Genomic DNA, 19,520 nt, shown 5'->3' on the forward strand with positions numbered 1-19,520 from the left:
GGTAAATCGAACAGACTGAATAGAGTTGTGGTCCTTTGAGAGCACGCATGTGAGCTGCATTTTCAGTACCAAGCACCAGATCTCCCTCTTTGGACTCTGTCTTTGGACTTGGTGTGCACAAAGATGTACAAAAGTGCCGTTCTTGTTTCCTAGGTGGGCTGGACTTGGCTATTGAAGGGCCTTCAAAAGCAGAGATCAGCTGCATTGATAACAAAGACGGGACGTGCACGGTCACGTACCTGCCTACTCTGCCTGGGAACTACAGCATCCTGGTCAAGTACAATGACAAGCACATCCCAGGCAGTCCGTTCACAGCCAAGATCACAGGTATAAAGTTCAGGTTTTGGAAGCACATAGAATGAAAATGAACCTCTGATAGCATGGGGACCTTTTTGTGCCAGGAACGTGAAGTCCTCTGACTTGTTCTGCACTTAACCTTGTAATATTTTCTGACTTGTTTCTCTCCATGTATTCAGATGATAACAGAAGACGGTCCCAGGTTAAGCTTGGTTCTGCTGCAGACTTTTTGCTGGACATCAACGAGACTGATCTCAGTCTCCTGACAGCCAGCATTAAGGCCCCATCAGGTCGTGACGAGCCTTGTCTTCTGAAGAGGCTACCCAATAACCACATTGGTAAGCTCTGACAGTCTCGACTGGAGAGGGTGCTATAGTAGCCCCTACTCCAGTTTGCTTTGCTGTGTGAAATGTCTGACTGCTCTGCTCCTTCCCAGAAGGGTGTTGTCAAACCGAGTGGTTGATATTGTTTGGTACAGTTGGCCAAAGACAGAAGAGTATGAAGAATGACCTCTTGTGTTAGCTTGCATGTGACGTGCCAGACTGTGATTGAAATGCTTTTTGTCAGCTTATGTGAAAGTCTTTGTGGCCCGTTGGAGCGCAACATGTGTAAAGAGAGCGCTCTTTCAGTATTTCATTTCTTGGTGTGATTAAGGCATTTGAACCAAGTATAAAACGCATACAAGTGAGTGTATTTGTCACATTTCTCTGTTTTGTCAGGCATCTCATTCATTCCACGGGAAGTAGGAGAACATGTGGTCAGCATCAAGAAAAACGGGAACCATGTAGCAAACAGCCCTGTAACAATCATGGTGGTCCAGTCTGAGATAGGAGATGCCAGACGAGCAAGAGTTTTTGGACGTGGCTTGGTAGAAGGACGAACCTTTGAAATGTGCGACTTCATTGTAGACACAAGAGATGCAGGTGAGTTCCATCGCAGAGGGACTGCGAGGTGCTGTGAGATAGTATCTTCTCTAAATGTCCCTCTGAGCGTGTCACCACCCGGTCGTAAGCCACAAAGCAGGAGATGCAAATAGTGTGTTAAGCATGCACAGTCATTATTGTCAGTTATTAGCTACAGACAATGCTACTAAGTTTTAAAATGCTTTGCGTTGTCTTGGCCGCTGTCTTCCGTTAGGGCCAACGGGGACTGTCACTGTGGCACTGATGAAGCTTTTCTTCCATTTGATGGTGCTGGTTCTAGTATGGTCGTGTACAGCAAGGAGGAAATGAGGAAGATATTTCCCTGGTGGTTTAATGTGGAACCTTGACCACAGTCTTTGAAGCTAACTTTTCAACATTAATGAAATAAAAGGGGTATGGTCAGAGCATTTTAGGAGCTGAGTGCATGTTGTGCCTTGAATATCTGAATGATTAGGACTACGGAAACGTCATTAAGGCATCATGCAACTCCCACGTGCCCGTTGTCATACATAGCTGACTAGCTACTGCTACGGGTTTGGACAGCTCAATGCCAGATTTATCATAGCACTGTGGAAACCTGAGGCTAACGTAGCTGTATTGTAGGTTACGGTGGAATCTCACTGGCAGTTGAAGGACCCAGCAAGGTAGATATCCAAACTGAAGACCTAGAAGATGGAACTTGCAAAGTGTCCTATTTTCCAACTGTACCTGGAGTGTACATTGTGTCCACTAAATTTGCGGATGAACATATTCCAGGTAAGCAGAAGTGTTGGACAACTTTTGGTTGGTGCAACAAAAGCCTTACCTACCTGGCCAGAGCACTGGAACTGTGGGTGGGCTGTGTGATCTGGCTCAGACCCTAAGTCCAAAGATTCAAGGAGGTCCTACGAGTACCCTCCACAGGCAGCAAGCATCCAGAACTGTTCTGGTTGCTTGGGTGTATTGCACGTGGACCTGACTGTTAGCTGGCTCCAAAACATCCCTATGATCTGCTACAAGTCAGAGGAAGTTTTCGCTCCTCCCCTCGATGCAGTGTGTAGTGAGCAGAGGAGGAATGACTTGCTCTGCTGTTTGCAGGCAGCCCATTTACTGTGAAGATAAGTGGTGAAGGAAGAGTTAAGGAGAGCATCACACGAACAAGACGGGCTCCCTCTGTTGCAACAGTAGGAAGCATATGTGATCTCAACCTGAAAATTCCAGGTAGGCAATGTCCTTATCCCCATAACCATGACTTATACTTGTATAGCATGGGTGTACCTGAAGCAATGGAAATGGGAACCGCAGTGTTGTTAAGACATGCTCACGTTATCATGTTTAGGGAAGAAACAGTGGTAGCGTGGTCCCTTTGAATGGTTAAAAATAAGCATAACCACGATCAGTATATGAAGAAATAAAAACCAGGGAGGTACAGCAGGCGGGAGACCGGGCTGTACAGCTCACCCTGTCTCCAGGGTTTTAAGATCACTGTGTTGGCTGTCAAGTGTTTGTACTGCTGTCTGGCAGATGTGAATCGCATAGGCCAGTCTTAGCTGGCTGCATTTACGCAGCCTCTTCATCTGCCTCCATGGCACCTGGTAAGCTGTAACTGGTCAGGCTGGCTGTTGGCTGAGCATGCAGACTGGCACCTACGTGCCTCTCCTGTCATTTGTACTGTGTAATCACTTGAGCTCATGGTCCTACTTCCAAAAACAAAATGCCAAAACCCTTTGTTGCTTTCTAATCTGCATTGTTTTATTCTCTTCTCATAGAAATTGACTGTGGGGATATGACAGCCCAGGTAACTAGTCCCTCTGGAAGAAACTTCGATGCTGAAATTGTAGAAGCTGACAGAAACACCTATTGCGTCCGCTTTGTGCCCCAAGAAATGGGGGTCCACACTGTGGATGTCAAATACAGAGGGCAGCCAGTGCCGGGCAGCCCCTTCCAGTTCACCGTGGGGCCACTGGGCGAGGGAGGAGCCCATAAAGTGAGAGCTGGCGGCCCAGGGCTGGAGCGTGGAGAGACGGGTGTCCCAGGTGAGTGCCCTGCTCTGGCAACGCTCGGGTGCCCGCTGTGCGCAGCTCTGCAGCACAGTGCTTCGGTTTCTTTTGGCCTCTCCTTTGCAAGTTTTAGCAGAACTTGGTGTAACACCATAGGGTCACCCCAAGCCAGGGGTGGTCCATGGAGAAATGCTACTGCCCCATCCTGCAGATGGAGAAGTCTGGCAATCCACGTTTTGGAAACTGAGCTTGAAAGGTGTGTTATACAGGGCTGATAGGGTACTTCAAGGCCTCTTGGAGAAACCGCTAAGTGTTATCACCCAGGACGATGGGGCGAGGTGCTCTTCCTCATACGCATAAGTATGGAGTGCTGCACAGTCTGTTAGGAAGAAGCTGCAACCCAGCAGCAGCAAACTTACTCTGTGCGTGCTCTTGTGTGCTTCCACAGCCGAGTTCAGTATATGGACACGGGAAGCTGGAGCTGGAGGGCTGTCTATTGCTGTAGAAGGCCCAAGTAAAGCAGAAATTGCCTTTGAGGACCATAAAGATGGATCTTGCGGTGTGTCATACATAGTTCAAGAGCCAGGTATGTACCAAGACCAAATCACACTGAAACAATGCTGAATGCTACTTTCAAAGAAACTAAGGACACTACTGCTTCTTTTCTCCCTGCAGGCAACTATGAGGTGTCCATAAAGTTCAATGATGAGCACATTCCTGAAAGCCCCTACCTGGTTCCTGTCATCGCCCCCACTGACGATGCTCGCAGGCTCACTGTCACTAGCCTTCAGGTGAGACATAAGGAAACATCTCCACAACTTGCCACACAGACTGATTGCGTCCTTGTTCTCCAGGACCAAAATGGTTGTAATTTCTTCTTAGTAATAGCCTTGCCTAGGTTGGTGCGTATTTTCAAGCTCAGCTTGCAGCCAGAGTTTTTTGGCAGCTGGCTTCTTGGTACCTTGGGCCAGTAGAGGTGGCCCAGCTCTGGCTAGCCAGAATTTGAAGGCAGAGGCTCAACTGAGGGTATTACAGGTGGTAGCACTTAGGAATTAAGAATAGGAGGCTCTAGAAACAGCACTGGAAGAGCTAAAATTTGCTTTCTACTCCATTAGTTCGGGGAAGGCCAAGGAGAACTGCAGCATGAACGAGTGCTCATGCTGGTGCCGAGCTGCTCAGTTGGCTCATGGACTGAAGGGCAGTTTCCACGGGCAGGGCAGCACGGGGCTGCGTGGTGGGGATGTTGCTGCAGCCGATCACAGCTCAGATAATTCACGGCCAGCAGTGAATCTGAGTCAATCACAGCTTTGTAGTTGGTCTGGCCTTATCTGCTAACCTCACCGTATCATTTTTGTGTGTGTGGTTACATGCATTAAAATAGGAGTACCATGAAAGGCCTGACTTAAATTTCCAAAGCCAGAAAAACTGGGGTGTGAGACTGAGAATCTGTGTCTAAATGTACTGTCCCTCAGTTCAGTGATAAGCATGTAGTACTTCAGTTGAGGCTTTTTTCTGGATATGTCCCAGCTGTGGTCCTCCGGAGTTTGCCTGGACTTCAGGACTCCTCCACCTTGGCTGTGTAAATGAATCATGACAGCCTGATCTGACAGTATCTCTTCTAACCCGGAGTTACAAGGGCGTTAATTAGTCGCTGTGGTATTGATGTTTCTCTTGTGTTTCATTTAAAGACTCTTTGACAGGAATACTTTCTTCAGTTAAATCCTGGAGAGGCAGATAAAGCTGAGTATTCGGTAACAGAGTGCAGTGTGCAGCATCAGCCTCTGCTAAAACCCCATCAGGGACTTGCTTTTATACATTATACCTCAGTTCTACTCAGTTGCATTTATTTCCCTCTTCAGGATTTAGTTGAAAACAAAATCAGGTAAAGTATGTTCAGCATTGCACCCTACTGCTGGATAGCTGCATGGGCTGCTCTGGCTGAGGACCGTTGCAGCATGGATGCTGAGCTGCCTCGCCTTCCGCCAACGGCCTGACAGCACGGCAACATCTGGTTTCGTGTTTTAAATTGCTTTCTCATGTTAAGACGTCTTGTGGTGGTGTTCTAAATGTAGCCTCTTGTGGCAAATATAAACATGCCTATTACTCTTTCAGACAACTGGATTATCAGAGGCTTTTCCCCTGAATGAATCTGGAATGAATGAATGGGCTGAAAACGGAGCTATAGCTTAAACATCCTTTAAATCAAGTGCCTGAATACCGGGGGCTGACCTCCGTGATAACGGGTGACTAGTCTCGTAAGCCTGCCTCTGCTTGATTTGGGAGTCACCTGGCTTCCAAAAACGGTCTGCTGCCATGGGAAAAACGAGCCTAGCCAACGTGGGTGACTCCTAAATCAGCCATCCCCTACGAGGGAGAGAGCTACTGATTTGAGAGTTAACGGAAGTCGCAATTTTACGCCTTTGGTTGAGATCTAAAAAACATAATAATGGTGATGAAGTGGTTATTTCCCTGCAACAAAGCTTGCACTGTCCGAAACAAGAAGTTTGAATTTGATAATCTGACTGTTGCATTCTCAGGAGTCTGGATTAAAAGTTAATCAGCCGGCATCCTTTGCTATAAGGCTGAACGGGGCAAAGGGCAAGATTGATGCTAAAGTCCACAGCCCCTCCGGAGCGGTAGAAGAGTGCCACGTGTCTGAGCTGGAGCCAGGTGAGCACGGCTTTCCCTTGGTCAGAACTATCTGGGTGACCTCCAAAGCACGCTCCCCGCCCCGTGGCGAGGGAGTTTAGTCCCTTTGGCTTGTGAGCAGTGTACCCATGGGACAAGCACCTTGCTCGGAGAATGGCTTGGTGTCAGGAGTTGTTTGGATGGAGTTGTGTCCACACTTTGCCTAGATAGCTCATGGAATGACTGAGCCCTAACTTGTGGAAGATAGGGATATATAAGTCTTGGCTTGCCAGTGAAGGTACAGTGATATCAGTCATAAGTGAAATATAGTGTGGTTGCTGAATTTAGCCAGGGAAGAAGTTTATTTTTGAAAGCTGTGCTTCCATCTTTGACTAATAGTTTATTTTTAACCCGCACTCACTCCTTCATACGAACTGTCAAGGAAGCCGAATATAAGCAAACGCTACAGAAAGCTCAACCGCTGTTTCAGCCGTGAGCTTTCTTTTTCACTGGAAGTCTGAATGAATTATGATCTGTACTGTGGACAGACAGCAGCTGTTCGGCTGGGGAAGATCGGGCCCTCCTCTGGGCTGAGGTGCAATCAGAAATGTTAAATATCAGCAAATTGCTAAGTGACTTTATTAAATAAAGGAGCGGTGTCTGTGGTGTCAGAGCAGTCTGCTCAGCCCACTGGTAAGATCTGGCTTGCTCTTAGCAGCTGCTTTTCTTCTCTGCACTGCTCCCTCGACCGCTGACAGGTTGGGCTGTGATTAAGCTGTCATGTTTAGTATACGTGTGGGGCAAATAACCCTAAAACTCACCCTGCAGAGTAGATGACAGCTGAGATCGGGTCCTAGTAGACAAGGTGAAAATGCAACGCATGACACCTCTCATGATAAATATGGCATTTTTCTACTTAAATAAGAGTTTAGCAGCTTGTGTAGCTGAGTTTGCTTAGGCTGGGGCCGAAACGTGTGGAAGCGTTACAGAAGCCACGCTTGGGTTGCTACCCAGCCCTGCGTCAGGTTTAACTGCTGGTTTGTTGTTGCCTCTGATGCGTCAGAACAGCCGCTTCTCTCTTGCAGATAAGTACGCCGTTCGGTTCATCCCCCACGAGAACGGCATCCACTCAATCGATGTGAAGTTCAACGGAAGCCACGTCGTGGGCAGCCCTTTCAAAGTGCGTGTGGGCGAGCCCGGGCAGGCGGGCAATCCCGCGCTCGTCACAGCCTATGGCTCCGGCCTGGAGAGCGGTACCACAGGTAACCCTGCTTTTACAGCTCCCATACGGACCTGTTTGCACTTTGGCTGTCCGAGAGAGCCAGAAGCTGTTTCTAGGCGTATTTTTACATGACTTTCCTTGCCAAGGCAGCTGAACTAACCCACATTCTCTGGCGAACTGGATGCAAGCTAATTTTGCTTTCTTGCATGCTCCTCAAATCTCATAACCATTGGTTAGGGGGTCTGCAGGCTTAACTGAGCCTTAACGAACTTAAAACCTTTGTAAATGAGCGACTGCAGCGCGAGTCACTTGAAGTGGTTAGCAGCTGGGCTGATTAGCTTAGCTCCACATCAGTGGTCCCTCAGAGCTCCGGAGATGCTCTGGCTCCCTTCCATGTGCAAACATGATGTCTGGAAAAGCCGGAGGCTTTTGAGAACGTAGGTGTTGAGTTGGCTGTCTAGTTGAAGGAGTCTTGTTTAACTTGCATGCCCCTATTAATTAAATGGGTGCAAGGGTGTACCCAGTTACTTTTTCATCAGTGCTTGCACTCTTAAGAAATTTCAAGCTAAATAATACAGTGTGCAGACTCTAGGGCGTAGGGTCTGTTTGTAGTGTGCTGTACATGCTTCAGATGCAGCGTGAATGCTGACTCTTCTTGGAAATCTGATGCCTCGTTATCTGCTGTTGCTGCCCCATCTGATAGTTCTCAACTCAGGAATGCAGGGTTTGGGTTGGGGTTTTTTTCATTTATGTGATTTATGGCCTTTGTAGGAAAATATGAAAACATTCCAGGATATGCACTTTGATTTATTTCATTTTGTGCTTTCTTGGGCCACACACACAGGGGAATAGCAAAGTAAAACTTAGGAGTTTTTTTAATTTTGATATGTGAGGCGATAGATGGTTCCCTTTATCCTACCTACTGCTGTCTTTTGTGGATTCCATTTTATACCCTTTTTTCTCTCTGGGAAAAAGACCCGCTGCCCTTGTTCATTGAAAGCTTCTGCTGTTCTGGAGAAACCAAGCAGTTGGTTTTGGAAACATGTGGATATACTATATAAAGATACTGTAGCCTGTGCTGCTTTAATAGGTGGAAACAAAAGCACTCGTTAATACTAGCCACTGATGCATCAGGGACAGGGGTATTTTTCTCCATCTATAAAGGTGCTTGGGGTTGTTTTTAATCTAAATAGACTGTTTAACTTCAGCAAAGTCACTCTGTGCCCCTTTGTTGAATCCTGGCCGCTGCCAAAAGCTCGGTGCCCTGGGAGCTGCTGAGCAGCGTTTCGAACAATGGCCTAGTGTAGGGGTTTCCATAGCCGGTGGCCGAGCACCTGAAACGTCCCCCCAGGAGGGGCTTGCGTCTGCAGCCTCAAACAATGCGAGCCTTCATTTGGGGCGCAGGGAAAAAGCGGCGGCTTTGGGGCAAGCAGTCTTCGCTGAGAAGCCACGAAGCTTGCTGGCTTTGGAAATGAATTTTCCTCTGGCTGGAGAGCGCGAATTGCAGGCTGAGCGCCTTCCCTCGCAGGCAGGCAGCACCAGGGCGATTCACTGCCGAGGCGCTGGAGGTGGCACAGCCCTCTGTGGGAGCCAGGTCCTTCCAGCACTGCGACACGGCAGCCTCGTGTATGGAGAGGCCGGAAAAACCGCTCCTTATTTTCTCACCACACTTGTACACTTCAGTCGCAGCTGTAGTGAGCTTTCCCATAACTGCCCTGGTTTTGATTGAGCTCGAGCACTTTATTCCTCCTCAGCAGTATCTGATACAACAGCCAAAAGATCATAAATATTTGAAGCCAGAGTTTGACAGTAAATTATTCGGAGGCTGAAAGCCTTGCTTAATTTTTTCATGTGTTGCTGGCATTGTGTCTTTGGCTTAGTATTAGCAGCAATAATTCAGCTGTGTTAACCAGATGCTGTAATTAAAAAGGCTTTTGTTTCCACAAACTGCTCCGAGTGCTGTTGCCGAGCGGGTCAAACGCCCGTCTCCTCCAGGAGAATCCTGTGCCCCTCGTCGCTCCTGCTTTCCTGTGGGCTCTCCACTGCTGATGTACAGTCCAGGCAGTGAGATGGCTCTGAGCTTTCCCAAGCTTGGCCATGCAGGAGGCTGTGTTGGTGCAGGCTCTGATGTCCCGCAGAAAGGCTCTTGTTCTAAGAGTTTCCTCTGTAAGCCAGTCTTTTGATGACAGAATCTCCTTGTTTTGGGCCTAAAGGGCTCTCATGACCCCTTTTCCCACCTGCCCACAGTCACACTGCGTGATGGAGGGGGGAGCCAGGATGCAGAGCCCCTGGTCGGGGCTGGCCCGTGCAAGGATGCTGGGGGTAGGCACGCTGTCCCTCCCTGCCTGCAGCCCTGCGCAGCCTGGTCTTGCACCGCGTTACCCGTCCCGATTTAATAACAGGCTGCTTTTGTAACGCCGGGTGTGAGGAAGCGTGTGTCTTACTGTGCTACGTCTTTCTAGGACTGCAGTCGGAGTTTTTCATTAACACAACCAAGGCTGGTCCAGGTACCCTCTCTGTTACAATTGAAGGGCCATCAAAGGTGAAAATGGACTGCCAGGAAACTCCAGAAGGTTACAAAGTCATGTACACGCCCATGGCTCCAGGAAACTATTTAATTGGAGTTAAATATGGTGGACCTAACCACATAGTGGGCAGCCCCTTCAAGGCAAAGGTTACAGGTAAAAAGCTAACCAGTATTTACTGTGCGCCTGAAGTAGTTTGCGTCATTCAGCAAATATGTCCCTCCGAGACAGCGCGGCGTTCAGGTTGAGATACCCAAAACCACAAGAGGCGGAACATTTCTCCCCATCGCCTCCAGAGCCTAGATGGGGATCCTCGGGAGAAGGCTGCAGGAGCCTTAGTCATGGAGCTTGCCAGCTTGACTCAGTGGAGGGCTGTAAAACAGCTCCACGGGAGGATATTGAATCCTGGCCTAGCGCTAGGGTGTTGCACTGGCAGCAGGGACGTGTGACTTCTTTGCCCATTTTCCCCCAAAGCCTGAAGCCTGGTCGCGTGCAGCATAATTATTATTATACCCCTCTTGGTCTCATTTTGGTGCAGGTGTCACCTAGCCAATGGTCAGTAATGCCTGGGAGGCTTTTAGATGTTGTGAGGAAGGCTGGTTTAGGAAACTTCTTCTCTCTTCAGTGCTGTGCTGCAGCACAGACTGGAGTTCATCTCTACTGCTGCCCCCGAGCTAGTGAACCCTTTCCTGGTGCCCGAGGCGCGGTGGTGATGTTCTTGGGACAGCAGGGACTGTGCTCCCCCGGGCTGGGACATGCTCTGCTTTCCAAATGGGTTATTGCAAAATTGCACCTGCTTTTCTGCCAACTCGAGTAATTTTTGGCATTTGGTGATTGGAGCACAATTAACTCTTCTTAAGCGGCCAGCTTTGCTTAATGAATCCTGAAGTTCCTGTGGTCCTTTAACCACTCGAGGGCTCTGGGATGGGATTGTTGCCAGCGTTGCTGGAAGATGTCGGCTTCAGAATTCAAGTAGGAAATTGCTCCTCTCCAAAAATGCATTTTGGATGCAGAATGCATGCTAGTCATTAGGAGGGTTTCAAAACCTCCTTGTAAATGCCTTTCAGATGGAGTGAATCTGAATGTCAAGAAGTCTTTTCTGTTTCCAGGACAGCGACTGGTTAGCCCAGGCAGCGCCAACGAAACTTCTTCCATCCTGGTAGAGTCGGTGACGAGGTCATCGACTGAAACTTGCTACAGTGCCATTCCCAAATCCACCTCGGATGCTAGCAAAGTGGTTTCCCGGGGAGCAGGACTCTCAAAGGCTTTTGTGGGTCAGAAAAGCTCCTTCTCCGTGGACTGCAGCAAAGCAGGTATGGGTACAGGAACAGCTGGATGTCAGGGTGCTTCAACAGGACATTTTTTTTGCCCTAAACCAACTTGCAGAGTTAAAATTCAGAGCTTGAGGTGCTGATCTGGTTCTAAAGCAAAACTCTAAGTGCTACAACGGTGCACACCAAATCGATCCTAATATAGAGGCTGTGAAGATGCCGGTTCCTAGATATCACTTCCTCTCCAAATGGCTTTATCTGAGCCAGGAGCACCTGAAAGAAACCACAGGGTTACGGCATGAGAACAAACAGGTTGCTGAACTTAAGGAAGCCTCGTGGTGCATTGTAGCATGTAATGCAAGGTGTTCCTGTAAGCCTTGAGCGCTGATCATCGTCATCAGGGAGCTTTGCAGTGGGTGGGGTTACAGGCCAGCCGTGCCCGCTGGTCTCTGCCATCGACTTCTAACCAGGTACGTGAAAGGCAGTGCCAGCTCGATTTCACGAGCAGTGTAGTGTCTCCTGCGCTCTAGTGAGATAGTGGTGGGCTGTCACATCTGCCAAAATGCACCAAGAAACCCTTACCTTGTGAGGGTGAAGGCGCTTTTACCTGAAATTCCTTCTGATACCGAGTTAGCTTAGCCATCCCTCAGACTGCCACTCTGAGTTAGAGTAACAAAATCCTTGTGTTATGGAGCTGATATATTAGGGTAAAACCACACTTGTTTGTTTAAGCTTAGGAATGCTAACAGCCTGTTATTTTGCTGTAGGTTCAAATATGTTGTTAGTTGGCGTCCACGGACCTACCATCCCATGCGAAGAGGTATCCATCAAGCATTTGGGCAGCCATCAGTACAACGTAACGTATGTCGTCAAGGAAAGGGGCGACTATATTCTGGCAGTGAAGTGGGGTGACGAGCACATCCCCGGGAGCCCCTTCCACGTCACCGTTCCTTAAACGCGCCGAGCGTCAGAGTCGGTCCTTGCGTTTGCAGTTCAGATGTAGAGTTAAACTGGGTGCAGTCCTGTTGCAAAATGCAGTATCTAGATACACACGGCTCACATTTCAGTACAGTCAGAAGTAAACTCTTAACTTTTTTACAAGCATTTCACTCCTATCCTACTTACCAACCTAATGTCGATCTATTTAATGTCCTCCTCAAATTGTACCTTTGCAGTACGTCCGGGTCACTGTAATGTTTGGAGAATCATGTGGATAACTAGACACTAATTTCCCTTGCGGATGTTAAAGACTTTAGATGCTAATTGAAAACTGGAATTTGTCTTTGTAATTGGGTATCTTAACTACTGATTTTATTTGACTGGAGACTTTACGTTTTAGTTATGGAATATGACTTGGGCTGTCCCCAGTTCAAATTCTTTTCTGTAAAGAAATGAGGTAAAACTGGTACTATAATAGGTGCCTTTGTATACTTGATCAATTTTAACGCTTAACATTGTAAAAAGCTACTAAAAGTGGCTTTACCACTCAAATCTAAAATGTTTCTGAAAATGCTTTGCTCATGGTTTACATTTAGGAAAAGATTCTCTTTTATAGCAAACCAAAAGCAGACTGAAAATGACTTCTTGGAAGCTTTCAGCCTTTCTATGTTAACGCTTTGTAAATCTAGACAGGTAGCTTTTTGGCCGTGATGCGGTTTTTAATTAACTTGGGATTCTGGTGAGATTTCCGTAACTTTACAGGTAACTCCCCACACTCTTTTTTGCTTTATTTTTAAGAACAACCCCCAGTTTGGCTGGGTTAAATAAACTCCCTAAAAACTGGCCGAGCCAGGCGTAGCCCTGGCCTGCGTGGACCCAGAACTGACACGGGTCGGAGCACAGGGGCGCGTTTGGGGGATGAGCAGCGGTTTCCCTGGGGGCTGCAGGCCAGGCGAGCAGCTGAAGGGGGTGCAAAGAAGCCGGCCTGGAGGTGGGACCTCACCGGGGTTGGGCATGGGGTGGGTGTGCAAATTTACCGATAATAGAAATACCAATCAACAAACCCACCTTTGGTGTGAGTTGTTTTATTGTGTCTCAGCCCAAGGACAGGCCTGGAGCACGCTCATCTCTCCTGAATCCCCTTGGTGCTGCAAAAGAAAGGGCCAGGGAGTGAAAACTTCCATTGTAACTTGTCTGTCTGTCCTGGATTACTCCATGCTACTTCCCAAGTGCGTATCTGAATTGCTGTCAGCTGCTGGGGCTTTAGTAAACTCTCCAAATGAGCTTTAACTCTGCAATTAGGAGAAAGTAGGATTGTTGAAAACCTGTTCAAACGTCACTGTCTGTCCCTAGGGAGAAGTTCACGCTTACGGTTCTGTAGTTACGTGTGGATGCACTACTCTCCAGCACAGTCATTGGGGAAATAAAGGAAGGTTGGGGTTTTTTTACTGTGCTTTTTTTGTGCCTTAATGTGAAATGCTCACTACATTGTAAACTAGGAAGTAAAAACAAAATAAACTGGAATAAAATGCAGGATTGTAAAATTGTATCTTATAACTTATTAAATAGAAATGTTTGCTTCATTAAAATGTGCATGTTAAAACCAACATTGAATTCTTTCTATATGTAGTCAGTGAAGTTCAGACTAAAAGTACAGCATGCAGCAGCTTCAGGCAGACTGAATAACCCCCCGTCCCCGAGCCGCGCAGGTACCGTGAAAAACGTGGGTATAAAACCTCAGTGCCAGTCACTTTTTCTCTAAGACTATTTTTCTTTTTCCCCTCTAAAACCAAGTATCTGGCAGGAGTTCAAGCCGTGGCATAAGTGCACTGGGCGGTGGGATCGGGGCATGACACGGCCATGCCGGTTCTCCCCTGCGTAGTCCCAGGTGCCGGGGCAGCGGAGCTGGGGCAAAGCGTGTCCCCCCCGGGAGGTGATGTCAGGGTTATAGGTCCGGTCCCGGGGTGCTGCCAGTGGCACCCACCGCCTCCGGCGGGCTCCCTGGGGTGGTGGCAGGTGGTGGTTCCCGGTGCAACGCTGCACCTGGGACCGGCCATGGAAACCAGCAGATGTTTTCCCAAACACGGCTCCTGCTGGAAGCCCCAGCTAAATGCTGAGATGCAGCGGTTGCCAAGGACTTTCCTGCCCCAGGTTTATCAGATTATTTCCTTTTTACAGTTAACTGTGTTTCATTAGCTTTGTGCTACGTCAGCCTGAACCTCCTATTTCATGTTTTTAAACAACACAAAAACCTGGATACGGCTGTTGGGTTGAGTAAGCCCTGAGAGCCTCGCGCCTGTGAACTCCTGTTTCCCGGTCACCCCGCTCGTGTTCTGGCCTTCCCTTGCCGGTTGCCGCTTGGCTCTTGCTCTGAGCACACCAGCTGAAGTTACTGGGAGTGGTCTGTGAAGTTGGTTGACCCCGATTGTTACCTTGCCTGAAACTGCCCCCAGCAAGATCTGAGCTCCTCAAGCGTGCAGTTCTGTCTTGCCTGGGCACTGGCAGCTCTGGGGTGGCCACCGACATTAACTTGCTCAGGACAGGAAGCACCCGTTGGGGTCGATGAGTGTTTGGGGCAACTTGGCTGTGTTGATCGTTGGCCACCACGTTCGGCCAACCCCAGAAGCTCTGGAAGCTGAGGACTGACACCGTATTGGGCACAGAGTGCTGCTTTGGGGGTCACTGCTTTGCTTTTTTGGTCTTCAGCGCCTCGATGAAGGGTCCCATTTGCAGTGCCCACCCCAGCAGGCGGCCGTGGGGCTGGGATGTTGGTCTACTGGGTTACTGGTGTCCCAGTGCCTCTTGCTGGGTAGAGCTGGAGTGGTACGAGATGCATGTTCCTCATTATTTATGGAGGACTGGCATGTGGGTTTTTGCTTTCAGTTGTGGAAGTGGTTTTTTTTCTGCCAATTTTGTTGAACTTCAGTTCTTTATCTTTGTTTATAATCTCTCTCCTTGGTGGTGGTCTGCAGTTTGGAGTTTGGCTACCTGGTACCTATGAGTCCCACTGGGAACTCGTCCGTCCCTCCTCAGCTGGCCCAAAGGGCCCTGCGAGCACTCCGCTAAACCTGGCGGTGTGTTTGGTGGCCAGCTGGACCCTTGCCTGCTGGTGGCCAGTGACCTGGGGCAGCCCACAGGTCGGGACCCACTGCATCTCCTGGAGGATCACCGGATGGTTTGGTGGGTGGTGGAAGGTAAGTCCCTGCAGCACACCGGTTACCTGGGGATGGTAACTCAAGAGCATCCCACCCCCCTCTCTGGTATGGGTGGGTTTTGGTGCAGAAGCGTTCTTTCATCTCAATGGGCAAGGAGAAGGTGTCCTTGGAGGTGATGTCCTGGAACTGGAGCTCCTCACAACCTGCACACTCAGACTCTCCTTCACTGCTGCTCAAGTCCATCCCGTAGCAGTCCCTGCGTCTGCTGTGCTTGTTCCTACTGTGCCCCGGGGTCTCACCTGTATTGGCTGCCCACTGGCCTCCTTTGTCCTGGGGAGTAGTTGGAGCACAAGATAACCCCCACCTTGGAGACCGCTCCTGGGAGGCGAGGTGGGGTGTTCTTAGACCTGCTGGCAGCACGGCCCTCACTCTCTGCACCGCAGCGGATGCCTGTTGTTTCATTGTGCCTGATAGAATCACAGAATGGTTTGGTTTGGAAGGGACCTTAAAGATCATCTAGTTCCAACCCCCTGCCATGGGCAGGGACACCTTCCACTAGACCAGGTTGCTCAAAGCCTCATCCAGCCTGGCCTTGAACACTTCCAGGGATGGGGCATCCACAGCTTCTCTGGGCAACCTGTTTCAGTGCCTCACCACCCTCTCCGGGAAGAACTTCTTCCTGATATCCAACCTAAACCTCCCCACTTTCAATTTAAACCCGTTACCCCTGGTCCTGTCACTACAGACCCTTGTAAAAAGTCCTCTCCCAGCTTCCTTGTAGCCCCTTCAGATACTGGAAAACTGCAATGAGGTCTCCTCGGAGCCTCCTCTTCTCCAGGCTGAACAAGCCCAGTTCTCGCAGCCTTTCGTCATAGGAGAGGTGCTCCAGCCCTCTGATCATCTTTGTGGCCTCCTCTGGACTCGCTCCAAGTGGTCAATATCCTTCTGATATTGAGGGCTCCACAGCTGGACGCAGCACTCCAGGTGGGGTCTCACCAGAGCAGAGTAGAAGGGCAGAATCACCTCCCTCGACCTGCTGGCCACACCTCTCCGGATACAGCCCAGGATACGGTTGGCTTTCACCTTTTCATAGAGAAGGTGCAAGAGGTCTCGTGGTACCTGGGGAGGGGGCAGCATGTTACGGACCCGGCTCTGTCAGACGTGCTCTGACAGGGGTGAAGGTCCTGGTTTGCTGTGGGTGTCCTTCCCGCCGGCACGGAGCTGCCTTCTGCAGGGCACCAGTGCCTGGCTGGGCACCGCGGTCCCGGGAAAGCCCTGGGCCTGGGCACTTCAGCACTGGTTGGTCCCAGGCTGCAGCACACACCTTAAACTTTGCCAGCTGTACCGTTTGCCCCAGCACTGCCCTGGCAGCACAGGGATCCGCTTTTCAAAGTTAGCTTCGGCCTTTTTGGAATAAAGCGTGGAAGTGCAGCTCCTCCCAAAAGGCGTGAGGTGCTGCTTCTGCCCGGCTCCTGCCTTGGGCACGGGACAGGGTGATCCATCCGGGGCCTGCCAAGGGCTGGTCGTCTCCGTCGGCGCTTGCATGCCAGTAAAACGGCTCTCAGGCCGTTTGTCACCCGCTCTGTTGTTGTTCTTGCGACGCAATAAACCTTGGACGATATGGTGTGGGGTGTAGCACCAAACGCCTCGCTTTACTGGTGGGCTAAACCATGTCCCCCGCGATGCGTGTGCTGGTGCTCAGGGCAGCTGGGATGTCTGGTGATGGATGGGGTGTGGGCTGGCGGTACCTCTTTTGCCTTTCCAGTATCAGTGTCAGTGATTAGCTTTAGTAAATCAAATATGTGTCTTTAAATTATTTTAATATCAAACTAAACTAAATAAATGAATGTTTTTAATAATTTAAATTACTAAATCTTTAAATTATTTCAAATTGATCCTTGAATTATTTTAAATATATATACGTTAAAGAATACATATACATAAAACCCACAAGATAATCCAATAACTTAATTTTTCTGGTGATGTTACTGCAGCAGTACATCTCCAGCCCATGCCAGAGGGAACTGGGACTGCACAGAGTACTTCATGTGTCCAAAACGGATCTCCCTTCACCCACCAGGAAGCACTGAGCTGCTCTGACATTTATCGGGTGCATTAGCAATGCGGGTGGTGGGCCTGTTGCTTAGCAGGACTGTGGTTTGGGTCAGATTGTGCAAACCCTGTAATTATCTTTCCCTCTAATTGTCTGTGGAAAGCAGGATGGTGAAGTTTCCAATCAGAACCTGCTTTCTTCTCCCCTCAGTTTTAACTTCTAAACATATTTGTTTTAAACTGATTTGATTTATTTTCATTTTTTTTTTTTTTACCCCACATTGAAATGTAATTGCAGTACAGACAATGCACCTTTCTTACTTAAAAAAAAAGGGAACAAACTATGTGTTAATCTCATTTAAAAGCCTGTCCAAAGCAATTATATATAAACAGGCATCACTTGACAGAAACTGGGATGGAGTTGTGTGGAACTGTTAATTCAGGGAATGGCACAATACTTTTTCTATTTGTCTGAAGAAAGACTCTTTCCAAAGCGTTTGTTATCAGGACAGCTGGTTGTGCCGCTCTCTCCCACAGACCAAACGAAACCCGCTGCCCAGTTTGGCCTCTGCCAGGTCAGGGACAGCTCTGGACCCACTGGCATGCAGGGGACTGGGTGTTGCAAAGCTGCCGTCAGCATCCCCAGGTGTGTATTCTGTGCTCTGTGCCAGCTGCCTTGGAGGAGCTGATCTTTCTTATTTTATTTTGCTTATTTTGCTTGTGTTATACCTCTCCTGTGCGCATCCAGAGCAGCAGAGAGGAGTGTCTGAGGTTTTGCCCCCAGCAGCGGCAGTGCGGGACGTGCCGTGTTGCTGTGGGCCAGCAGCAAAACCCACCTGGTACCCACACCTTTCCACATCAAACTCAGCTCCTGAAAACAGATGGTTATTTTAAAAAATCGTTTTTTCCTGCGTTACAGCAACTTAGAGATATTCCCATCCCTATCCCACTGTGAGGTGCCACATCTTCGCGTCTCCACCCGAGCTGGGGAGGAAGCAGCAGGCTACAGCAATTTTATTTTCTCCGCAGCCTAGCGCAACCGTTGATGTTCAGCAAGTCCCTCTCGCAGAAGGTTATCAAAACAGCCCTGCTGCCAGCTCTCCGTCATGTGCAGGGCTGTTTCCTCAGGGTCTCCTGGGGAAATGTTTTAAATGGCTTTTCAGAATTTCTCAGACCTTCAAATTTAATTTTCATAGTTGTGAATTTATATTGCACACTTAGAAAAAACACTAAGTCACTACCTCGGGCTGGATTTATAGCTCGTGTTGCTATTAATTTGAGCAGGATTTAAAGCACATTCTTTATTTAACATGAATGAAAGGCTAATATATGTGAATTTAAAAAAAAATTGATAGGCAAAATATGATTTAGCAGGATGCAGAGGTACGTGTGACAGCCCTTTCCTGTGATGAACTGCCTTTCCGCAGGACCTCGGTACTGCAAATATTTACATCCATGCTTAGCTGGATCCTGTGAATCCTTCGAGTCCCGCGGGGGAGCCGGGAGGGTATGTATTTCTGACAGTGATGTTTTACTAGGGTGTTGTTCTTTTCTTTTTTGGGGAGGGGGGCGGATTTTGCATCTGGCTTCACTGGAAATGGCTGGGGTCAGGCCCTACTCCCAACGGAGACGCACAGCAAAGGGGTCACGTCTCAAATGCCAGCATTTGCAGAGCTTTTCAGGGAAGGTTTCTGGTTCATTTGCCAAAATGAAAATTAATTCCTATAAATCTGTCTCCCAACTAACAGAAAATACCCTGCGAACCCCAACAGCTGAGGCACTATATTTAAAGCGACACTTGAAGTATTTAACCTTGTTTTTTTGCAGCAGCCAGACACCCAGGCTGCATGGGGGGCGTGTTCATGACTTTACACCAGGTGATGGTGGAGAGGTTGTGTCACTTAGCCCTGGGGACTGTGGCGAGGAACGTGGGCTAAATCTGGCCCCAGGGGTTGCAGAAAGACCCCTCAGTCCAGACTGCAGTTTCCCCAGCATGGGAGGGTGGAGGGGGTCGGCGGCATCTGCTATGAGTGGGCGTTGCAGAGAGGGGATGGTGTCACTGCTGCTGGAGCGGTCCCACTTCTCTCCCAGGACCATGTACCAACTGCCAAAGGGCAAGGCAGATACGCTGCGTGACATCCCGAGGGGCCGGGCGGGCTGGAAAGGCTGGGATTGCTGCTGGATTCAACCAACTGCCCCACTACCCTGGGTGCAGGTGCAGCATGGGGTGCCAGGGTGTCTGTGGGGTGGGTGTGCCCCCCTGTCAGCGCCCCATCCTGGGAGCCACTGTCTCTAAGCCGGACAGTCTTGTAACGGCTGTCGATGCATTTTGCCCAATTAAATAACTGTGGACAACAAAAAAAGAGGCCAAGAGCCAAAAACTGCTGCCTTTTTGTTGCACAGCTCGTTTACAGACATGATGAGACCGGAGACGCTCCGGGGCTGGCTGCGGGACGGCTCTCGACAGGGAAAGGTCGGTACAGAGGCACATACGGGGATGCAGGTCCATGAGATCATAGAATCATAGAA

The 19,520-nt window shown here is 49.1% G+C and overlaps 1 protein-coding gene across 1 annotated transcript in view; it reads left to right on the forward strand.

The window, feature by feature from the left end:
* LOC104503141 (filamin-B) overlaps nt 1-12,638 on the forward strand; it is a gene marked incomplete at its 5' end in the record, with an annotated part of 47,396 nt that extends 34,758 nt beyond the window's left edge. Inside the window, 13 exons of the mRNA XM_010151298.1 lie at nt 154-327; nt 477-635; nt 1,017-1,220; nt 1,824-1,976; nt 2,298-2,420; nt 2,969-3,235; nt 3,648-3,785; nt 3,875-3,990; nt 5,737-5,869; nt 6,913-7,089; nt 9,512-9,730; nt 10,684-10,887; nt 11,613-12,638. Of these exons, the coding sequence (XP_010149600.1) occupies nt 154-327; nt 477-635; nt 1,017-1,220; nt 1,824-1,976; nt 2,298-2,420; nt 2,969-3,235; nt 3,648-3,785; nt 3,875-3,990; nt 5,737-5,869; nt 6,913-7,089; nt 9,512-9,730; nt 10,684-10,887; nt 11,613-11,800 (2,255 nt within the window). The remainder of the gene's footprint in view (nt 1-153; nt 328-476; nt 636-1,016; nt 1,221-1,823; nt 1,977-2,297; nt 2,421-2,968; nt 3,236-3,647; nt 3,786-3,874; nt 3,991-5,736; nt 5,870-6,912; nt 7,090-9,511; nt 9,731-10,683; nt 10,888-11,612) is intronic.
* Between the last annotated feature and the right edge of the window lie 6,882 nt (nt 12,639-19,520).

Source organism: Eurypyga helias, unplaced genomic scaffold (genome assembly GCF_000690775.1).
Source record: "Eurypyga helias isolate BGI_N326 unplaced genomic scaffold, ASM69077v1 scaffold3875, whole genome shotgun sequence".
Taxonomy (NCBI): domain Eukaryota; kingdom Metazoa; phylum Chordata; class Aves; order Eurypygiformes; family Eurypygidae; genus Eurypyga; species Eurypyga helias.